Source organism: Heloderma suspectum, chromosome 7 (genome assembly GCF_057233095.1).
Source record: "Heloderma suspectum isolate Gila_16-S chromosome 7, 16-S_ref, whole genome shotgun sequence".
NCBI lineage: Eukaryota > Metazoa > Chordata > Lepidosauria > Squamata > Helodermatidae > Heloderma > Heloderma suspectum.
Genome location: NC_139464.1, coordinates 125,678,016 through 125,702,738, shown reverse-complemented (window position 1 = coordinate 125,702,738; position 24,723 = coordinate 125,678,016). Strand labels below are relative to the sequence as shown.

General features: G+C 43.6%; 1 protein-coding gene across 1 annotated transcript in view; it reads right to left on the bottom strand.

Moving 5' to 3' along the window:
- The window catches only part of ANO2 (anoctamin 2), a 290,238-nt gene that overhangs the window by 166,046 nt on the left and 99,469 nt on the right, over positions 1–24,723 (bottom strand). Inside the window, exons 11-12 of the mRNA XM_084811922.1 lie at positions 6,713–6,847; positions 3,747–3,907 (exon numbers count right to left, since the gene is read on the bottom strand). Coding sequence (XP_084668048.1) covers positions 3,747–3,907; positions 6,713–6,847 — 296 coding nt within the window. The remainder of the gene's footprint in view (positions 1–3,746; positions 3,908–6,712; positions 6,848–24,723) is intronic.

Here is a 24,723-nt window from a genome sequence, read left to right as displayed (position 1 = left end):
CAAGTACTGATTTGCTAGAAAGTTGGCAATTTTCATGATTTTAGAGTTCATTCTTATAGCTGTATTCACATACAGTGAAGGCCATACTTTTTGCTACCAACAGTAGCTAAAACAATACACAGTATTTGTTCTTCACACTGTGTACCTTTTAACTGATAAGGGATACTATTTTCTGTACTGTGAGAAACCTATTTTGCTGCCAGAGGAGAAAGACCTTGGGAAAGGGTTGAGCAAGTAGCCCATCCGCCCCGGGGCGGCGGGGGGGATTTGTAAATATTCAGATGGATTTCATCCAGATGCCAAAATGCTGTAATTTCCAATATGTGCTTGTGATAGTTGACATGTTTTCCAAGTGGGTCAATTTACAGGCCAAGTCATTCAAGAACTATGTAAAGACCTGAGAAACAAACAGAATCTTCACTGCCCTTACCATCTGCAGTCAGCAGGTAGAGACACAGAATGGAATCTTAAAGAATGAACTGTTGAAGTTGTGGGATGAGCTAGACCTCAAACAGTCAGATGCACCGCCGCCAGCTCTCATGAGCATGTGGAGCACTCCCAGCAGGGATATTGGATGGAGCCCACATGAAATCCTCATGGCAAGGCCATTGAGGCGTCAGTCTCTTCTCCATGTGCTAAAGAACCTTTTCTACTGACAAAGCTGCATTAGAATATTACGAAGGACTGATGAAATGTGCTAAAGCTTTTCATTCGCAGGCCAAAGAAGCCCTGCTGGCTCCACCTGCTTCAGGCCACTGTATCAGCCCAGGCTACAAGGTGCGCGCAAAAGTTTTCCAGAGGAAGAACACCTTACGACCCCCTTGGAAAGGCCATGCCAGGTGACCCTGGTCACCCACACTGCTGTCGGGCGCTGAGATCTCTCCAGGTGGGCCCACGCTTCTCACTGCAACGCCAGTCAAGAGACGACAACAAGGGACAGAGATGATGATCCAGGGAAACCTCTCCAGAAGGAGACGACTGCAGAAGTGGGCTGCTGTACCCAAGACTTACCAGGCTCCCGGAAGTACAACCTGAGGTCAAGGAGAAAGGACATTATTGATGTACCCACTTCCTGACCTGTACTGGGAAGGTTGGAACAGCTGTCCTGCCTGGATCCTGTTTGGACTTTCCCTGTTTGGACTTCTCCTTTTTTGGAAAAGCGATTTTGCAGTTCTTTGCTGCCATCTGAGGGCCATAATAATGCCCCGCCACTCCTAAGAAACCAGTAAGGTTCTGCCCTGCTGGCAGAGTTGGAAAAGTCCAGGAGTGAGCCTAGCACCAGCTGATGAACAACTGATCATGAGACCAGAAGATGTCTTAATGATTTTGGACTCTGCGTAATAAAGGAACACTGGGAGGTTGGGATAAGAATCATGTTATAACTATGGGAAACTTAGCAGCAAGGAATGTTAAATTGTCTAAATGTTGGATATGTATGCACCTCCCAACCCAGTAGATATTTCATGGTAAGGTAATAAGAGTTACACCCTGTATAAAGACGCCATCTAAAGTTTCAGAATGGGTTAAGTCCCTGCTGAAGTGTCTTATTGTTCTCATAATCATATATGTATTCATAGAACATGTGATTTGTGCTTGCAAATGTTGTATCTCAAGGACTAGCAGGTCCTTGCAAACTATGCCTGCCACCAAAATGAAGTTGTTGATAATGAAAGAAATGGAAAGTGAGTGAAAAAGAAAAGAGGAAGTTTTGAGACTTATGGTACTAAAACCTAAAGGTTGGTCAGAGACCTCCCCGATGGAGTAGGCCCTGGCCAAAAGGAGGGACTGAAGTGGAAAAATACCACTTGCATTGTTAGCAGGTGTTCTGGTAATAAACATCCGCTCAAATAAAGTCAGTGTCTATTCTGTGGCCAAGCCCAGAAGAAGGGTAAAATTCTGCAACAGGCCCTACCTAGCCATGTGGCTAGATCTCTGGGTGACTTGAGGCCACTCACTATCTCACAGCTTACCCACAAAGGTTTTGTGAGGATAAAAGGGGGTTGAGGGAATGTCATGTCTGCCACTTGGAGTTTCTTGGAGGGAAGGGACACAAATGTGAACATAATTCCTTGTAGGGAGGAAGGGACGATGGGGAACATATTTGAACATCAAAACCTTCTAAGCCAGGCCTAACTTTTTACACCAGCTGAGAGGAACCAGGCCTCTTGCAAAAGGAGGGAGGAATTTGCTCTTTAGAATTGTGCCTTTTCTTCCTAATATAGCAGTTGGTTCCTTCGCAGCCTTGCCGTAATAAAGAACAGTCTGCCAACTGGAGGAAAGTGGCATCCAAGAGGTATCTGACGGGACAGACTCACACAAGGCTCACAGAATATATGTGATTGGCTGAAAATTGCCTTACAACTGCTGGCAGCCATTGGCTGAAAGCGTTGAGAGCAGAGGCCCCGAAGTGAAACTAGTAATCTGGCCCTGCCTGTACTGAGAAGATGGGAGCCAGCGGGCCTTGTAATGTGAGCCTCTAGTCTGCAGCCCCCCTCCCGCCCCACCTTGCCCCAACAGGATCAGAGGGGGCTGAATGAAAAGCCAGGTTCAAATGAGAGACTTCGACATGAGAGAGAGAGAGACAGGGAGAGAGAAGTAATGGGACTGGACAACCAAAAGAAAACAGGATTAATGAGTCAGTGACTTTGCTTAGGTGACACACACATCTTTAATTGACTAATTTAATGCAAAGCAATACTATTTTTTGTTTCTTTCTTCTTGCGGGGGTGGGGGTGGAGGGAGAAGTCCCATTTGGCCCTATGAAAGAGCCCCCACTCCCTCCGTATAGAAGACTGACACACTGGGTACGGACTCACATATGCACACACCTATTCAGCTCAGTGACCACATTTGAGGGTGAACTCTGGCTCACAAAGGTTTATACTTTTAAGTCTTTAAGGGTGTCACAGGGCTCTGTGGGTTTCGTAGTGGGTTATATATGTGGTTTATTATGGCTGTCAAATGATCAGTGATTAATAAACTGGCTTTCAACCTCTTAACAGAGTACATTTAAATATATTCAGATATTATTAAGATCCCAGTGTAGGTGTCTTTTCGAGTCCGTTGAAGGAAGAGTGAAATAACCTGCAACCAACCACACACGGTCAGGCTCCCCACCCCCACCCCTCCTGCCTTGCTACAGTAACTAATCGGAATCAAAATATTTGCAACATACAAACAGAAACAAAATATACTTAGCTCAATGTAAAAATTTCCTTGCCTCCCCCCCCCCCCCGCAAATAATAGGTTAAAATTTCCAATTCTTATACGTGTGTCTACTTATAGGTTTCATGGGAGTTTATTGATTTATTTATTTATTGCATTTATACCCCGCCTTTCTCCCTCTCGCAAGGAACTCAAGGCGGCTTACATTATCCTCCTCCTCACCGTTGTATCCTCACAACAACAACCCTGTGAGGTGGGTTGGGCTGAGAGTCTGTGACTGGCCCAAAGTCACCCAGTGAGCTTCCATGGCCGAGTGGGGACTAGAACCCGGATCTCCCGGCTCCCAGTCCGTCACTCTCACCACTACACTACACTGGCTCTCAGTGTTGCTCCCAGGAAAGTAAGGACTACCACTTGTATCTACCAATAACAAGTTGCAACCGTAGTATCATTGCTTTCACGGTGTTCCACAAATTTTCAATGAACCCATTCACTGAGTTATTAGCATTCTGTCCTCATGACTTCTCTATCATTTTCAGTTTTTCCGGAGGTGTATAAACAACATTCAAGGCAAAACTTACCCCAGAGCGCCATGAAAATCGAGAAGAAGACTGTGGCAGGGTTATCAAACAAGTGGCTGGCACGCGCCGTACCGCAAGCAGTGCTAAGGTTCCAGTAGTCGCATGTCTTGTCACAGAGAGGGCACATGGTGAAGGCGTTACGTTGGTCACACATCTCCTTGCTGTGGAGAGCAAAATTCAAAGATAAGAAGGAAATGTTATCTGTGACATTTGGTGCTTCTCTGATTTCTGCTCCTGAAAATGCACAGACTTGCTTTCAGTGAGAGCAGGACAACAGAAGTGCAGAACTGGTCCAGGTGGTGTCTAGAGTACCAGATTTCCTGGAGAAGAGAGTAAACAATTTAAATAACTAGGAGGCTTCCACAAAAGCGGTCAAGAAAGGACTGGGGGAATAGGCAGGAATCTGCTATGGCTATACACACTGGGACGGTGCAGGAGGGTTCCTGCCAAACATCCATCTCTCAGCTATAGAAGATTCCTGATCAAGGCTCCACACAGGCACAGAACCCATACGTGTGATGCACAAGACCACAAAGCAGAATTTGGGTGTTTCCCTTCTTATTTGTTCATTTGAAATATATAGTCTGCTTTTATATTAAAATAATGTTCTAAGTGGCTTACAAAGGATAAAGAACCATCTAAAGAACAATGAGAGGCAGTAGGAACAATAGATAACTAAGATCTTATAAACTTGAATGCAAAGTAAACCCATTCAATTTAAATACAATTAAATTACAAATAGAAAATGAGAAATGGCTTGAGCAAGACAACAAAATCACAAAAGCATCTAAAATCTACAATAAAGCACTTTTGCAGGCTTAGTGCCAAATTCATTCCAGAGTCTGGGAACCACAACACCTACACAGGAGCAAGAGAAAGGCCCTACTTGGTGGGGAAAAGAATTGGGTAGGGCAAAGTTGCTTAAGCCTTTCCCTACCCACCATTTCGTCTGCTCCCCCCCTTCCCCACCATTTTCCTCACCCATGTGTTTCCTGCAGATGGAAGAACAACAGCTGAGGCAGTGTAGTATAGGGTAGGCATGGCAGGCAGGCAGGCAAAAGGTTAAGCAGCCCTCCTATGCCCATTGTTTCTCCCTTCCAAATAATGGCCTTCCAACACCCCTAACATCTTTCAGGCGTTCACTGGAGGCCCAGGTTCCCAAACATGGGTCTCCAATAAACATTTAGTTTGGCCCTTAGAACTACTGTTACACACACACTAATTCTCCGGGGCACAGCACATACCTAGGTTCCATTTCCTTTGGAAGGAGGATTATTGGCATTCTGTAATATTTGGTCTATTTATAAATATACAGATTCATCATAGGCTGAGGCAAAAGTTAAGCACGCAAATAGAGAGCAAACTCCTCTGCCCCATTAGATTTATGGAGACACTCAGGGCTGCTTTGGGGGGGGGTTCAAGTGGGGCAGCTGCCCCCCAACCATCAAATCCTGGAGGCGTCACACAATGTCCTGAAAGGGGCAGCAGTGGCTGTGTGGTGGCGCTGACAGAGTGCTGGGTCCTCCCTTCCTGCAGCAAATGCTGGGACCGAAACCAGCATGCACAGCCCTCCAGACAGCCTGCCTGGCCCAAAGGCAGGCTCTCCGAAGAATGCCTGGGCTGCCACGGCACAGCCTACCTCCAGGGCCACCTTGCCCAGAATGCCCTGCTTTGAGGAAGGGACTCTCGAAGCGAGGTGGAGAGGAAGGAGGCAGTGGGGCTGCAGACCCATGGCCAGCTTAAAAGTTCGGGGGGGGGGCACCGAAAAAGCAGTGGTGACAGTGGCTGGGAGGAGGGAAGAGGAAGGGGGAGTGGAAGCGGCAGCCACCGCCAGGAATGCGGGGGGGGAGAAGAGAGGGTGGCCCCATGTTGTTTAAGTATACTGATGATAAAAGCAGTTTTCTCTTTTAAATGTGATTCTTTAAAAAATAAATATATGTTTTCTAAGTTTAAAAGACAGCAGAGGGTGCTATAGATAAAGTTTCCTCATACATTTTACTTCTTTAGCTATTAGAAGAAAGTATTTGCTTAAGGCAGGACGATTAAGTGTTTGTTTTAAAAATAGTGGGGGGGTGTAAAAGCGAAAAATGGTGCTTTGAGTACATCTTCAGTGACATAGTTTCAAAAGTATAATGTAGAGTTAAGAGGCAAGACTGAAGTCACATCCACAGTGTAACTGGAAAGCTGCACAGTTCCTGATACATTTGTTTGTGTGTATAGCCATGGGGTCACGAAGAGTCGGACACGACTGAACGACTGAACAACAACATAGCCAAGAGTGCAATCATTAGCTGCACATCATTGTGTTGTTGTTATTGTTGTTGTCGTGGTGGTGGGTGTTATTGCTGAGAAATAAATCCTGCCTTCTGGCTTACCATCTAAGGGCCAAAGCACACATGGAGTTCACTTGTGTATACTTTCAATCTGACAGATTAAGATGTCCCTCCCGCCTGCAGTCTTATACTCCAGATAACAGCCTCCATGGCTGCATCGTGTGGGGAAAAGGGAGAAGGCGACATTGGAGATAAGCTACGCACAACTGAAAATCACGTGTACTCAGAGGCTAGGCATATGAGGTCAAGGGAGTCAGATGGAGACACAGGCAGAGGTCAGAGATACATCTGAGAATGCCAGGGCAGAGAGATGAAATTTTTGATGGGCATTTAAACACACCCAGGGGAGGACACAGGCAGGTGTCACACAATAAAACATTCTAATGGTAGGGAGCAGCAAGGAAGAAAACACATAGTCAAGGAATGGAGGGAGGATCTTTGGGTTCATGAGGACAAGGATACCAGAGGAGCAAAAATCTTTCTCATTCTCTTTCTTTGGGCATTCTCTGACTTAAGCCCACATTCTGTAATGTTTCCAGCTCTATAAACAGGTGCATTTTTGCATACACAAAGTCACTGACAAGTCACACAGCATCTTGGATATTGAACCCTATTTCACACATGCAACCTTACCTAGGAATGTCGCTTTCAATGGTTACGCATCCATACAGGAACACTATGATTCCAACTACAGAAGATGGAATGAGGAACTCTGTGTATAAGCCCAGCCAGGCAAAATACATTCCAATTTTTTCTCCAAAATATTTTCTAGAGAAAGAAAACATAAAATAAAGTTTGAAAGATTAGTCATAGTTATTCTATAGAATATTTTCCTCAAGAAATACGAAAGAATTTTACAAATAGCAACACCATCCAGCACTCATTTGACAAATAGAATTGTTTTCTGGCAGGTAGCCAGGATCAGTCTGAAAAGATGTTAAACGCTTTTTGCTACTGACTCCATCAGGCACCAGGCTAGGTGTGTGCATGCGCGCACGCGTACACACACACACAGAGCTCCACCTCCCCGTCATCTAGCACAGGGTTGTTATTGTTGTTTATTCGGTCAGTCGCTTCTGACTCTTCGTGACTTCATGGGCCAGCCCACACCAGAGCTTCCTGTCAGCCGTCACCACCCCCAGCTCCCCCAAGGTCAAGTCCGTCACCTACGGACCGGCACAGGGTTGGGCAACCTTTTTTCTGCCAGATTCTGGTTTTCCTCAGAAGTAATCTAATACAGGCCTCACGTCACGGTCGGCAGGGCTGAAACCAGTGGTGGGAGGCCACGCCTTTTCTCTTTCTGCCACCCCTTTTCTCATTCTCACTATTCCTTTCTACCAAGTGGCCCACCAGGGCAGGGACACATGGCTCTTCCCAGGGGTCTGAATGGATGGCATGCAAAGGGCTTTTGAAATTAGGCTGAAGGCTGCGGATTGTCCACCCCGACATAGCAGAATCTGCAAGAGCTCCATATCTGATACAAATGGTTCTACCCTTAAGCTGTCTTGATGATTTCTCAGAAAGGCAGGGCAGGAATAAATAAATGAGTCCAAACAAATATGGGTCACCATATCATGTTGTTATTTCCCAAACCAGCATCCTAACCCCTGATGTATGTGTGGCACTAGAGTAGACAGTAACAACATGATCAGAGTAATCCACATGAAGGCAGTTTCTTCCATATATTATTAAAGTGATGCGGAACCATACCACAGGGAACTGGTCTTTTGATCCTGCCATGGTAACCTATGAAAAAAAGTCTTTAAACCTTTCCTTGAAAGTCACTTGCAGCTATTAGTATTGCATTTTGAGTTAGCTGAGCAAGGTGAAGTTGAGCAAAAGGTAGTTCAAACCTTCCTGCAAGTGATCTGGGCAAAGGTTTTGCACTTCCTATCTAGTTATTATCTTGACTATCTGCTGTACAATCCTTCCACCGCCACCACCCATTCTGCTCCAGGGCCAATTCACAGAAACACCTTGCTAATTTCTTTTCCCAGTGAGACTCAATTACTTCCAATCCCAACGTTTCCCCCAACTACCACAAACTATTAGTGGTGGAGCATGCCTACATAGAGCCATACAAATTCAGAACTACATGTTATGTATAGTTCTACCATTCTTTCCTCGGCAGAGTTTATGGTTTGTTTTAACACAAAGCAACCTGAAAAAAGGTCCAGTGGTGGACGGTGGCTTATCATTTCCCCTATAGCCATATGATCTTTCAGCCATGGGGAGAAAGATAGGATGAACCTGTCTCTTTCACTCATGGGTGAATGAACAGCTTGGGAGTGATGATTCTGAGTTCAAAACAGATCAGGGGGAGATGGTTAAGCAGCCTTTCTTTGTGTGTCCTTTCTCCACTCAGATTCACAAGCCCCTCAGACTGCTCGGGGTTCAATGAGTTCTGAAGGAAGGAGCTCTGCACAACATGCACTTTGACCCTAAGACTACCCTTTGAAAGTAGTTCTAAAAGCTGATCCAGAGCCACCCACCAGGTCCATGGAACATGCAGGACATGCCTAGTCTTCTGGATGTGGAAGCCCCCAGGGAACTGCGGTGTTTTGCTGACTTGGAGCAGGCCTGCCCGGGGGGGGGGGATGGGGCCGTTTGCAGAGGGGGGGAGGGCTGACAAGCATTAAAAAAATGCCAGCCATTCACATGAGCCTAGGCAAGGCAAGCATTTCAAAACAATGAGAATTTTTAAATTGTATTTTTTGTGTGTGACAGCCCCCCCCCTCATTCCATTGCCCCAGGCCCCCATATTCCTCTGGCCTGCCCTGACTTGGAGTAGGGATGGAAAAATTGGTTAACTTTGCTTCCTCTCAGTTCCATATTTTTCCCATCCTCAGTTGCTTCTATCACATTTCTACATCAGTTAAGCTTTTTCCTTAACATCTACTTGAAAATTTGTGTACAATATACAATTTTTTTGCAAGCAGTTTTCCAATATATATATTTATATGTTTTCCCACTAATATAAACTATTTTTCACTAAGATTATTGTGCACAATTTCCCCTAATATATACATGTTTGTCCATTTGTTTTGGTTTTTTGGAGAACTGCATTGTGAAATTCTGAGAAGCGTGAATACCTAAGGATAACTGTGTTCTGGTACATATATATTGATTTGAGAAGTGTGAATTCAGTATGTTCTTATCCAAATGTGAAATGAATGACTTTCTTTCCCATCCTTGCAAAGATTTCTATCTATCAAGCATTTTATTTAAAAGGCTTTGAAAAGGAAGTGGTGGTGATGGAGAGAAGAGGGATTCAAGTTGCTTGCCAAATTTAGCAAGTTTGACCAACAGATTAGGAAAGGGGATTTGAAATGAGGTGCCCAGTTGTCTACCTTTCCTCAGGGAAATTTATTGAATGAATTATTTTTATCGCTAAAAGCGATAAGCCATCACAATTTGATATATGCAAAATAAAACAAAATAGGACAATAAGCTAAAATGGAATACTGTAAAAACAGTAAGATAAAATACAGGGAATTTTTCTCCTGGTAAGACCATAAGAATGTAAGGACTATAAGGCCAGCAGTTCTTTTGTCTATAGGCCAGATTTCCTGATTATTTTTGACACCATGGCTATCTCATGTTAAAGTAGTAAAAGTGACAGCTACTCATAGGAATCAGCAGAGAAATGCAGGACTTCATTGTCACAGCAATTTGGCAGTATCACACTCCAATCCACAGCCACCCAGGGATTGGGATGTTTGAGAATTTCATTTCAGTTCGCAAATCACTCAAAAATGCCCCCTTCGCAATCCCAAACACGAACTGGAGCACATTTTCTTCAAACATGTTCACAAATTCCCAAATTTGTGTTTGCATTCACAAAAAGTGTACTTGAAAAATGCACAACTTTCTCAAAATCTACAACTTCCTCAAAATCCACAACATTGTCAAAATGTGCAAATGTCTCAAAAAGTGCAAATTCCTCAAACTTCACAACTTTCTTCAAATGCGCAAATTTTAAATCACCTATGCTTTAGTCTATGGGGGAAATTTACACAATTTTGGGAAATTGCACTAATATGGGAATATTCGTGCAACTTTCACATTTGATAGCTGTTTGCATCGCTCAATTTTCCCGTTCGTGCACAATGAACAACGAGCACAAACACAAGCACATATCGAGGAGAGAGGAGCAGCAAGCTGATGTTTGGAGAATCACTCATTCACCCAATCCTACCCAGGGAATAAGAGAAAAAATGAAACAATCACAGACATTCATGTCTGAACTTGGCTCTTCTTGCAATGGAAAATTTAACATTTTGAGGTTTTATTTTTAAAATCTCACTATAAATATAGGCTACTGTTATTATCCCATATTGCATGTGTATGTTGGTGGCCTGGTCATTCTGTGGAATATGGAGTTGACTTCGGTGGCTGAGATCTTTATCATGGTCTCCCACTTTCAGAAGAAAAGTGAACTTGATACTAATTCACAACTTGCATGCTACAGCTGGATCAGGTCAATCTGTGGAGGTTCCAGAAGTCCATCTAGTTTTATCCTGATGGACAACTTTCAGTTGTTGAGACCTGAGTATGTTGACAAGAGTCTTGAACATGTGCAGCCGACCATGTGCATATTTAACCCTCGTCCCTCTTGGATCATTTCATCAAGCGCGAAGGAACTGATTGGATGAGTTCAGGAAGTGATCAGTGCTTCTTTGAAACAGGGGGCCACCATAAAGATCAGGAGTACAGTTGCTCCTCAAGTAACCCACCTTAGACCCAGAAGATCTAAATAATTAACAGCCAATTGCTAATATCCCCCTCCTGGGCAAGGTGCTCAAGTGTGTGGTTGCCATTCAACTCCAAACTTTCTTGGATGCAACTGAGTTTCTCGATCCATTTCGCCTGGACTTTAGGCCTGATTTAGGCACAGAAACTGATGGATGAGTTATTCTGCTGACATCTCAGCAGCTTTCTCTTTGATGTCTCAGCAGCTTTCAATGTACGGTATCTTTCTGGATAGACTGTCTGGATTGGGACCAGGAGCACGGTTTTATAGTGGTTCTGTTCCTACATGGAGACTGTTGACTGCAGAAACTAGCAGTCAGGGACCACTGCTTGACTACTGGCATTTGTACTATGGGATCATGTTTAGAACACAGGTCCAGCAAAGATGGGAGGAAGGGTCATGCATAACCCTACTTAGGATGGTTCACCAGCTGCATCCCTACCTTAACATAGACAGTCTGGTCTCAGTGATCTGAGCTCTGCAGACAGTTTGGAAAAGTATTGTTCTGGGGTGTGTAGCCAGACAACAGAGAAGATGGCTGCAAGGTAATTCAAGCTCCAGAAAGAGGCTACATAATTTATGGAAAAACTCCTGCCCTAGAAACTGTTAAATTAGTAAAAGTGGTCAGTCTTGGGGTATGAGTACTCAACTCCATACGCCTAAAATTGCAAGCATTACTGCTTATTTCAAACCTAAGGAGAGACAGGTATCTCTAAGGGGGGAAAGAGGAGGAGGAGGAGGAGGAGATTAACATGGCAACAGGCGTTGGTGTTTCAGAAATCACGGCTGAAACCCTAAACCAACAATTTGCAACTCAACTTGACTCCCTTAAAATGTCCTGATGGAAACTTGGAAGGAATTAATGTCTCCCTTAAAGACAAAGATCGATACACTGACTACTAAGTTAGAAGGTACAGCAGAAACTTCAGCAGCGGCTCTCGATCTGAGTCTTTTACATGACAAACAACTGAAAAAAATTCAAAGGGAGAACACAGAAATGAGGGCAGCGCTGGCAGAAGCTGAAAATAGAATGCGAAGGGTTAATATCCATTTGCATGGGGTGAAAGAAGGTGCTGAATGGGACAACTTATGTGAATTTATTGTCACCTGGTTTAAGACTTTAATCCCAACACTGGAGCTGTTTGAGGATGATCTTGAGAGAGCTCACAGAGCCCCCACAGCAAAACCTAAAGAGAACGGCCCTCCAAGAGACATTATAATGTGTTTTGCAAGATTTAAGAAAAAGGAGGAAGTGTGGCGCTCTCTTAGAGACCTCGGCAAGATATCCTTCGAAAATCAACCGGTGATGGTGTTGCAAGACCTTTCTTCAGAAACCCATCACATTTCAGTTACAAGAAGCTGATATATGATACTGATGGGCTTTTCCGTTTCACTTGATTGTAAACAAAGGATCATCAACCTATTCAGCAGAGACCTTGAAAGCGGGTGTCGGTCTTCTTGCAGCACTGGGGACTGATTGCTCAGAGGAAACTCTAGCCAGAATAGAGAGAGAAGACGAAGATGGCAACCGTTCATCAGCCAGTGAGAGGAAGTTGATCAAGAAAGACCGTAAGACTCAGAAACGAATACACCCCAAACATAAGCCTAGAACTCAGCTACAGACAGATCGCAATCTTCGCTCTCAATCCATCAAAAAATAGAATGAAGCGTCAGCGTCTGCTAGTCGTTAAGCGGTCGAAAAGACAGTAAAACGATTAACTTCTCAATAACATTTCACAAGCAGTCTTTCAAAGTATTAGCTTTACAACCCGCTCAGAATCTGAGGAGAATAAGGGACAGGAGAGAGGGGGAGGGGTCTTTAAACAATACAGAGGAGCTGTAAGGCCTGAATGTTTTAGGGAGAAACCTTCCTCCTCTAGTTTAAAAGTTTAAAAGTTTTTCCTTTTACATGGATTTTTTTTTAAAAAATTCTTAATGGAATGTAAGCCTCTGGGAGAGAGAGAGAGAGAGAGAGAGAGAGAGTAGATAGCTTCACCTGTAGATAGAACACAGGCAAAACAAACCCCCCACCAAGTGAAGATATAATTAATCATTGCTGATAGTTTTCGATCCCATAGAAATGTTTTATAATGTTAAACTTAAAGCTACTGCAGACTTCCCCAGAATAAGCATGGGGGAATGTCCTGAGTTCTTTATTTGGGGCATAAGCACAGTTACGGTATTTTTTAGAAGTATTATTTTGTTTTTGACCATCAGAGTTGCACGGTTTGGGGGTAAAGTGTCAGGGTGGAAACTGAGCCCACAGAGCCCCAGAACAGTTCTGATTCTGAGGAGGAACAGCAATCCGTGGGAGAGGAGCTCGCTCATCTCTCACAAGCGCAGCAGCTGGCAGAGATTCCTCCTGCCTGCATTCCTGGGATAGATAGTGACCCTGGCAGTGAGAGAGCGCTGGAGGGGGGCTTGCTGGACACTCAGCGCAGACGCAGAGAGCGACGACAGATGGCGTCAGATGCAGGGAGCGATGACAGATGACGACAGAAGGGCGCAGAAAGGAGGCGTAGTGCTCGCTTGGCGCACAAGCAACGGTCACGTCCTGAGGACCCAAGGGAAAGAGGGAGGATCTCTCCCTAGCCCATAAATTCAGGGTCTTCCTGTGTTCTCCTTCAAACGGGGACCAACTGCCTTACCTGGAGCTTAGGCTACTCTGCTATCTTTCCCCAGTGCTGTTCCTTGCTTTGTCGCTAGTGATTAGTATCTGAAAGAGTTGTAAAGTAATAAAGGAATAAAGACTCGGAAAGAATTCCTCATCGTCTGTGTCCTGAGTTGGCTATTGGTGGGGACTGCAAGAGGCAGCTAGGGCGCTCCTGACATAAAGAAGGTGAGCAAAGGGTCACAAGGAGTAAACGTACTTTATCTTCTGCTTGCTGTGAAGGGGCAACGGACTTATTGAAGGGGAGGGCCAAGGCCAGGATTGAAACCCAGGCAAGGAGTAGAAGGCCAAAGAGTTAATTTTAGTAAGGGGATGGCTATGCCACTGATTAATGTTATAACACTCAATGTTAAAGGCATGGGGGGCAAAATAAAATGGGCTAGAATTACTCAATACTTACAGTCAATGGGCCCTCAGATTGTTTTTTTTTTTTTTTTTTACAAGAAATTCACAAGGCAGATCCAAGAATCTCATTATTGCAAAATAAATGGTTTGGTAAACAATTTTTAGCCCCTGGCTGTGCAATGCCAGGAGAACAGGTATAGTGCTAGCTGACAGCCTGGATTTCAGACCTGGCTGCATTTTAAAGGACAAAGAAGGAAGATTTATCTTTGTAGAGGGGGCACTAAACAGTAAAAGAAATCTAACTCGGGGCAATTTATGCACCAAATGTGGGACAAAAAAAGCTCATAAGTATGGTCTTGAGAAAAATGGAAAAATTCACAAAATACGAATTTATAATAGGGGGAGCTTTAAACTGGAATGTCAGAGGTATGTCACACAGGGACTCGATTGATCCAAAGTGGAAGAGGAAATGTCAAAATGCAAAAGAACTTAAAAAGGGGCGGGAGCAACTGACTCTGCTACGATTGTTAAGAGATAGGGAGATCGTGGATGTCTGGAGTGAGTGCAGCCCTAGAGATAACAGTTTCACATTTCAGTCATCGAGATTCCAGACCCTAAGTTGTACAGATTATACCTTAACCCCCAAATCCATATTAGAGACTGTTAGATCAACCCATATTGGAATCATTAATAAAAGACCATGCTCCGGTGGCAGTAGAACTGGCTCTGGACTCTGACCCACCCCAAAGCACACCATCGTGGTCCTTTAGCCCATTATGAATTGCAAATGAGACTATTCGAGAAAGAATTCAGGAGGTACTCATACAATACTTTAATGAGAATTCCACTCCAGGAATTTCAAATAGCCTCCTTTATGAAGCAATGAAACCCGTTATAAGAGTGGTCTCCATTCGGGAGAAGGCATGGTTAAAAAGGCACGTCTCAAAAAGGAGTAAATATCTAGAATTAGCAGATCTATCCTCACAGTATGCACAAACAGGCTCTAGGTACCTATATAAACAAACTGAAGCTAAGAGGAAAGAGCTGGAGGTATTAGAGACAAATCAGACAACACTTAGTCTCCTGTATCTGAAGCAGAAGTTTTATGAATATGGGGGGAAAAATTCTCAGTTGATGGCAAGAAGATTACAAAAGAAAAGGGTGAGAAATCAGGTATTAAATATCCAGGCAGCAACAGGGGAACGTATATATAATACTCAAAAAATCTGTAAGGAGTTTGCAGACTTTTATAAGTCATTCGACACTTCCTCTCCTCTCCCAGCACGTATTCAATTTTTTTTAGATTCAATTAACTTGCCACTGTTAGGGGAGGAGTATAGAAGGCTGATGGACTCTCCTATTCTAAATGAAGAGGTCAGTGAGGTTATCAAAAATTTTAAGAAAGCAAAATCGCCGGGCCCAGATGGACTCACTACAAATTTTTATAAAACTTACGAGGACATGCTGACAACCTATTTAACTGCAGTATTTAATGATGTCCTAGGAGGGGCGCCCCTCCTATCAACATGGAGACAGTCCTGCATAGTGGTAGTTCCAAAACCATACAAGGACCCCACTCTGATTGAAACATATAGGTCAATCTCTTTACTAAATGTAGATTATAAAATTTTCACAACGGTACTTACAAACTGGATGAAAACCTTTACAACACATTACATACATTTGGACCAAACGGGATTTGTCTCCAAATGTCAAATATCCAACCCAATTAGGAGACTATTAAATATAATTGAATATAGCAAAACAACTGCATCCCCATTAACTATTTTGGCATTAGACATAGTGAAAGTTTTTGACTGTGTAGAACCCACATTCCTAATCAATACGATGGACAAATTTGGGCTTGGCACAAAATTTATGTACATTCTACATCAAATCTACTCTCATTCAGAAGTGAAACTGGGAATAAATAATTATGACCCAGTTCCAATAACCATCCGACGTGGAACAAAACAAGGATGCCCATTGTCATCACTCCTATTCGCATTGGTACTAGAACCTCTAGCAGATAAAATTCATAAAGAACTCGATCAATATGGGCTGACGATAAACTCACATCCCCATACGATAAGCCTTTATGTGGACAAGACGGTCATATATACAGAACAGCTGATAGCAGCAGCTGCTAAACTTAAATTAATTCTGGCTGATTTTGCACAGGCAGGCCTACACATTAATGTTTTTCAACATTATCTAGGGATACAAGTTACAAAAAATCTAAACAAACTCTAAAAAGCCAACTATGAAAAGGTCTGGAAAGACATCAACAGGGACATAAGGCAATGGAGGTTAATGAAGCTGTCTATAATGGATAGACTGACGGCAGTAAAGATGACAGTCTTCCCTCGCCTTATGTTCCTTTTCCAAACCCTCCCAATTTATACCCCTCAGAAGCATTTAAATAAATGGCAGAAAAAAATTAATTCTTTTATCTTTGCCACAAAACGCCCAAGGATTAGTGCAGCCCTACCCCACCTGCAAACACAGCAGGTGTCACGATTCCCTTGGCCCCCTCTTTCCTTAAGCTCTCACAAAACACACAAAAGGAGAGGCTTCAGTCTCACACCTTTAATTCGTTATTCACAAGTTCATTACAGATGCAAACCCTTTAAGACTCTCTGGCTGCAAAGAAATGCCTCCAGGGGATTCAAATGGGATCGCCGAAAGTTGCCCGCAGTTTGGAAGGGCAGCGATCTGGCTAGGCTAACTTAGGGAGGGAGGTCCCGCCCCTCGCATGATGCTCCCCTATGTCGCCTCTCTCGCATCGCTAACCGGGTCGACCGTCTGAGCTCTGCCCCTGGCGTTCCCCTCTTAGCTCCGCGCCGCCGCCTCGCGTCTCTTAGGCCACAGCCCCCAGCCCCTCCTCCTCCTGCTTGCTGTTTCTCACAGAGGGGGGCGAGGAGGAAGCTTCATGCCCGGCCATCTGGGAGGTGGTAACCTACCCCTGTCTGAAGTGGCCTGTGAAAAAAGCCTCCCCCAGTTCTGGCTGCTCCTCTTCTGAATCTGAGCTGCTAACTATCTCCCTGTGCTCAGAATCAATCCTGACATCAGGGCGGTTGGGGGATACTGAACTGGCAACTCTATTATGATGTTTGTCAACTTCAGCAGGCAATCCACACAATTTTAAAAGATGAGGGAAAGCCATGGGTTTCAATGGAAAACACAGAGATAAAGGGAATATTGTTAAGCAATCACCTATTGCTAAAAAATAAAACTAACTTTAGGCGCCTAGTTGAAAATAGGTTTACAGAAACCACTAGCCAGAGCTAGACAAGGTGGGCAGCAAAATTGTGCCCAAGGACATCGCCACTACTCCCAGGGGAAAGCCACCATCATTTCCATAACAAGGCCGGGACACATAATTTTGCTGAATGGAAAGAAAGAGGGCTCCATCGGCTGCACCAATTTTATGAGAAGGGTCAACCAATAAAAATTGAGGCTTTAAAAGAAAAGTTAGGAAACGTAACATTGCCCTGGCTTTTGAGCTGCCAACTGTGGTCCTTTTTGAATTCCCCTATGGTGAAAAATGAGACCACTAGAAGACTAACTATGTTTGAAACATTAATGGTAGGGGACTTGGGAGAGACCTGGGGATTTATTTCTGCAACATACAAACAGTTCCTGCACTTCACATTTGATTTGAACACCCCATGAAAAGCTTGGTGGGAAACAAACTGGAACTTCAAAGTAGATGACTATGACTGGCAACAACTATGGGATAAGCCTCCATATAAATCAATAGCCCGAACTAGAGAGCTGTCACTGACAATAGTCCAAGAGTGGTATCTGACTCCTAGGCATCTCTCACTTATGACACACTCAACTTCTCAGTGTTGGAGGGAGTGCCAGGAGTCAGGAACATGCCAGTACATGGGGTGGGATTGTGCAGAAGTCCAACCATTCTGGCAGGCAGTGGCAGCAGAGACCGGCCATATCACAAACCAAAATATCCCACATATTCCAAGTCTAGCAGTATTAAATTTGTTTACAGGGGAGGCCAGTGATTTAAACAGTAAGGAGCTGATGACTCACTTGTAGCTGCCAGATCCATGATAGCTAGGTTTTGGAAGGGATTCACCTTCCAGGGATTAGATTGTTGGTATGCCATGGTCTAGCCAATTGCCATAATGGAAAAAATATTGCCCAAGTTGAAGGTGGCCAGGGGTCAAAGCAAACACAATTCATTCCATGTGGTATGGTTTGACTATATCACATACATGAACAGAACAGAACACCAATATTTGATTCCCTCGCACTATATAACCCTATGGCTTTTATAAGGAAGAAAATAGTTGAAGAATAATCCTGAGTCCATCATAAAACATCTAGTAGCACCAACAAGAATTACCTGTGACCTCTGTATACCCATTCAATATAACTGTATGGTAAGAAGATGTAATCCTGATGGAATTTGTTTTATTTTAGTTTTTATTTTAGTTTTGTTTTGTTTTATTTTGCTTTGTTAATATTACTGAAATTCAATAAAATTTGTATACCAATAAAAAAGGGAAAAGTATTGCTTATCTAGGGATGCTGGAGAATTCTGCCACAGACTCAAAGGAGGCTGGATTCCAAAGAATCCGACCTCCGGAGTCCGTGGTGGAGCAGTCACGCTTACCTCCGGCTCTGGAGAAGTTTCCGCGGAGTGGCTCTCTGGCTCCCTATATGATGAGATATGCTAATGGCAGCTGCCATCAGCCTATCACAGGAAACAATACAGCAGTAAATGGTGTATTGCATGCCATTTGCAGCCATAAAGCACTGACTTTGACCTCAATACAGCCATAAACAGCTGCAATTTAGGTTAAAGTCAGTGCTTTACAGCCACAAATGGCATACAGTACAGCATTTACGGCTGTATTTTTTCTTGATATCGGCTAACGGCAGCTGGCATTAGTGTATTAGGTCATATAGGGAGCTGGAGAGCAGCTCCGCCAACTCCAGTCGACGCAGCTGGGCTCCAGAGGATTCTGCAGCCCGAATTACCCCACTACAGACCCCTGCCCCCTGGACTGGATGGTGGGGGGCTCGTACATTCCTAGTTGTAGTGTCTGCCCATGCTTTTTAACATATATATGAAAACACAGTGTGTGGTCATCTGTTTATTTGGTGCCATTAATAGTCTGTTGACACCCAGCTCTATTTCTCTCTTTCATCTAATTCAGGTGAGGTAGTAGAAATGATAAAATGGTGCTTGACAGCTAACTGGGGCGAGGCATTATGAACATTTCCAGACCCAATTCAAAGTGCTAATTTTGCCTTTTAATGTCCCTCAAGGTTTGGGGCCAGGGTACCTGAAGGACCACCTATCCCCACATGTGCCTGCCTGTACCTTAAGATCCTCATCAGAGGCCCTTCTTGGGTTTGGCAATTTGGATTGGGGGGAGAAGCTAAGTAGTTTTCTCTGAATAAGCGAAGAGTTAATGATAAGGACAAAACACATGGACTCCTCAAGACCTATGCTAATTAGTTTAGCTTTCTTACATTTTGACAACCAGGGAAGGGTGATGCCACAATTTATTAAAGTCATACACTTAAGATAGTATTTTCCATTTTTAATTTAGAATCCCAATTTATTTCCTATTTTAAGATCCTTATCAGAGGCCTTTCTTGGGTTCTTACAATACTGAATGGTTCATTTCTATTAATTTTCAAATGTTATCAACACAACATACTACAGCCTATCTTTGTCAACAATGACTCAACATGCCTTACTTTCAGTCAGGAACAAGATCAATGACCTCTGAAAATTAAGGTCTTCATTGTGATTCAGGGACAGTCTGACCACTCAAACCGCCCAAAAGATAACTTGGATAGAAAAATTCTGAGGGGTGCAAAGAAAAAAGTGTGTAATCTGAGTGTACCCCAGGATCCCTCAAAAAGTCACAGAGAATGTTAGATTGTTTGCAGTTGCATGGGATCCATGAATTGTGCTCCAGGATCTTATTCAATATGGCTTGCAAAGGATTCCTCAGTTTATGTACTACATGTACTTGGGTAGCAAAACGCCTTTGCCTAGCCCTGCTTATTACCTTTTGGCAATATTATACATTTGTTGGCATTTCTTCTGAAATGGTTAAGTATCTATTTTGAGAGGAGGTAGCAAAGATTACAACTGTTTAGTGAGCAGCAGGTTTATAAAAACAGAAAACTGAAACCATCAGAAATCTTTAAATATTTAGGAGTGAGAAACAAGGATCAGATTATGTATTATTAAACATTTCATTATAATAGTTATTGTTGTTATGTTGTCAACATACCACTTCACCATACAAGATTAAACAGAACAGATACATAAGAAAGGCTTAAAAACTACATTAGACAAAGGGATAGACAATGAGCATGAACAGAGAAACATGGAGAGAGAGAAAGGAAACATGGATAAAGTCACAGACAGCTACAAATGCAATGGGAAGTGTTAACTGATATTTCATCGCTAGCAATTTTCAGCACATCAGTGAAAGACGTATCATACATTATTTGCCTCACTTATTTCTACTGAAGTCTAGAATCTTATGCACTATTTCTCCTAGATCATAAAGTCAGAGCTAGAGGGGGTGCTGTGTCCAAAGAGATATTAAAAACAAACACAAGAGTTCTGTACAGACCTCACTTCTGGTTCCAGTTAGAATCCTCCCATATGCAAGAATTAAATACAACAATTTAAATAAATCAGGGCAGGGTTAGAGGCTCTCTTTCACTGGTATAATTTGAAATCACAGAATTGTAGAATCACAGGGTTGGAAGGGGCTTACAAGACCATCGAGTCCAACCCCCTGCTCAATGCAGGAAGCCTGATTCCCAGGTGGTCTCCCATCCAAGTACTAACCAGGGCTGACCCTGCTTAGCTTCTGAGATCAGACAAGATTAGGCACATCCAGCCCTTTGCTCATTAGATGTGGTCTGCTCCCTCATCAACTGCTGAATTAAAACTCAGGGATTTATTTATTTTTTTAAAGAAAAGGGTAATTGGGCTGTTGGTAAGAGTGGGAAAGAAATGTTCAGAGCAAAGAAGTCATAAGGCAGCATTCACTGTGCAGTGTTCAATATGTTTCCTTTATAAATTAGAGTTTAAAAGAATAAGATTTTTTTTATTATTTCATAGGCCCAATCTACACGGTCAATTTAATGCAGGGCGACAGCACATCAGGGTCACTCACGACAGATGACGTTGCCTCCAACCTGCAGCCACCCTGCAGTTTCCCTCTGGAAAAGCCACATTTTCGGAAACTCTTTTTAGTTAAGTTGTTGTTGTTGTTGCTGCTGCTGCTGCTTGCTTAAAGTGGCTCCCCGGTGGTTCTGTGGTGGTGTGCCCCATCCCCTGGCATCAAATCTCAGGCGTGCCTCTGTGACCTGGCTGTGGCCTGGTAATGACAGAGTCAAGGGGTGGGGCCACCCTCCCCCCACCCCCATTCCCTCTTTCCCCCCACTCGCAGTACAGCACTGTTGGACACAGGCTCCCTTTCCCACCTCCCGCCCTTTCATCCTAGCTTCGTCGCCCATTCACAGTAAGCAGCCTGCCTTTCCCATTCATAATGCCGCAGTTGTGCATTTTTGAGGAGTCAGAACAGCAAAGTAGTCGCTCCACTCATTCATGGTCTGCAGCCTGTGTTTCAGATTGACAGTAGCATGGCACCTCTTAATCTCTCACAATATCCCATGGTGGGGTAAACTACAGGGCTTAATTCAGTGCTTCCTGTAAACTTCCCTGAGCAGGGGAGCGAGGACATTCAGTTCTACTCTGCCCACCCAGCCTGGAAGTATGGGGTTTTCATGGAAATGGAGCGAGAAGCACTTTCATGTGACCCCTGAAAGCCAGGTTTTTAGGTAATGTATACTCTGCTTTTCTTGCTTTGTGTGCATGGGACGGACCAGAGCGATTTCATGAAAATCCAGGTATAACCAGAAAGTCCTTCTCATTCTGTTTCCATGTACACTCCCCTCTAGAGACAGAAAAGAGAGATAGCAATTGGGCAGTTAGGCAGAACGGCAAAAAGACAAGGGCACAGATGGCCAGAAAATGAAAATATGTTTATGAGACCAACAGCCCAATGCTATCTGTGTTTATTCAAAAATATGTTCCACTGAGCTCAACTGTAGAGTAAGGAACATGTTCAATTGCCACATCCTATCAGAAGTGAAGCAGACATTTTATAAAATGGTACAAGGCACACTATACTACAGGCATGATCCACAAGAAATTACCTATACATACCCCATTGGAATGAATGGGAGCTGCATCAGGCAGAGCTTCCATCCTCTACAGTGGGGCTTGTGCAGGAGAACTTCCCAGAGAGGATTATGGGATTGTACTTGCAATCATAGCTGTTGTGTTCCCAAATATATCTCTGGCATGGATACATTCTTAAGACTTCTAAGGATAAGATTATTTCATCCTAATCCTAATGGGTTCTATTTGGAGGAATGGCCAAGATATAAATGTTTTAAAGAAAAATAAATAAATTTAGGGAGCAATCCTATGTGAATAGGGGGCCAGCTCCAAACTTGGAGGCAACTGCCTATCCAATGCATGGCAGGAGGAACATGGAGGGAATTGTCTCCTCTGCACTCCAGCCACCCTGTATTCATGGCTAGATGGCCAATTTCAGCTGTCTAGCCATTGGACATCAGAGCGAGGGGTGCAGAGGCCAAACAAAACATAGGAAGTGTCATAACAGCACTTACAAACTCCCCTCCCTGCCCTCGGGAACACCCCCTTTCCCCCTGCTCCGCACTGCTCTTACGAGCACAGAACGCAGGTATAATCTGTGCCGCCTACGAGGTGGTGGGGGAGGTGGTGGGGAGGCGGTTCTCTGGGAGACGACCAATCCTATGGCCATCTAGCCAGTGTCTGGCAGCCATAGGATTGCGCCCTTAAATTAAGCATCATGAAGGCCATATTCGTACTTATGTCTGGTTCACACATGCTTTATACATCACTTGAGTCCACTGAAATAAATGTGTTCGAAGTGATGGCAGGAAATACAAAAGTCCTGTCTGTGACACTAGATCTGATGGCCCATTCATATGTGCAAGTCATTACTTGATGTTGTTGTAGTCAGCAATGATGAACTCGCTCATAAGTCTTTTGCCAGTATATCCAGTATGAATATACTACATGTCCTTGAGCAAGGTGTAGAAAAAAATTATAGAGATAAGTTTAGTGACCTCTCTCATGACAACACAACAATTTATGGTCACCCAATTAATTCGATAGGCTGTCAATTCAGGACAGACAAAGAGAAGCATTTCTTGACACAACATGTAATTTACAAGATGTGGTGATAGCAACTGGCTTAGATGGCTTTAAAGGGCGATCAGGTAAATTAATGGAGGATAAGGCTATCAGTTGATATTTTCTATGACAGCTAAATGTTCATAGCTAGTATGCCACTCAATACCAGCTGTTGGGGGCATCAGTGTGGAAGAGCTGTAGTCTTCATGCCCAGCTGGCGAGCTTCCTGGCATGTGATTGACCACTGCAGGAAACAGGAGGCTGGACGAGAAGGAATGTTGGTTTAATCCATTCTAATGTTCTTATGCTGCCTCCCAGCTTAATGTACCTCACAGGGTGAAATGATAAAAGGAGGCAAAACATTTCATGCATTGAAAGTTGTTTATTTATTACATTTACTTCCTGCCTTTCTTCTAGGGAGCTCAAGGTATATAGCACTCTCCCATGCAGGCACTGATCAGACCCAGATTCGGCAAGCTGCTGCCTCATGTGACTTTTCAGACCATGTCCTGGGCAAATACTAATGATATTAAAATCCATGCACAATTTGAACAAGACATCTGTAGTGACATTCTTTCTCTAGTGTGTCCAAGCCAACATCAACAACAGCAAAACAGCCCCTAGTGAATGGAATGGGCTTATCAGTAAATGGAATGAGCTACCCAGATTTGATCCCAAAGTGTAAACAGAGAGTAGATTGAAAGGAAAGGAGAGGAAAAACATTTAACATCTAAGCTACCTGGAGTAACATTTTGATGTGTGACAGACACTGGAAAGAATTTCAAATGCCTTTAGGAGGAAGGGTAAGACAAACAAAAGACTCATAAATCAAGTGCCGCTGAGTCAGCTATCTCAGGAGCCCATCCAGGTTTTTTTGAACCCATCCCATCTCTTCACATCTTCCACATTTGCCCAACCATGGACTAGGCATGAGTCATATAATGTGCAGATAATGATCTCTGTTCCACCACAGCATAGTGAACAGAAGTCATAGCTGTGACGAGGCCTGGAGAAAAGTTAGCATAAAACCACCTCAGAAGCAGTGCTTTAGCACAGAAATCAGCATCTGAATGCTACCTCATAACTTAATTCAATGAGGATGCTACCTTACAGGCAGCATATCCCTTAGTGTTGTGGTTTTCAGACTTCCTGTCTTCATGGAACCCCTCCCCAATGATCTCTCTGCAGAGAGTCTCCTACGCAGTACAGAATGAGAACATTCTGGGGATACTCTAAACCACACTCTCGGTCTATATGGTGTGCTGGCTAGGCTTCATGACCCTCTTTCTAGCCCTGTGTGCACTGACTGAGTGGGCACCATAACACCCATGCATTCATTTGTCTGCAGCTGTCTCTTCTGGCGGATGGTCAGAAATTGCAGGAGCATGGTCTTTCAGTATCACTAATCTTCTCATTGAGCAACCCTAGGGTTCCCCAGAATATAGTTTGAAAACCACTGGTTTGGATAATCATTTGAGTTGAGTTGGGAATGCTTTTTACCTCTACAATGGTGTTTGATTAGTTGTGCTGATAGAAACATGAGGAGGAATTAGCTGTTTGGGTCCTCCATGAGGAGGCTGTTAACATAACATTTCAAAGGTTCTCATCCCATGAACTGG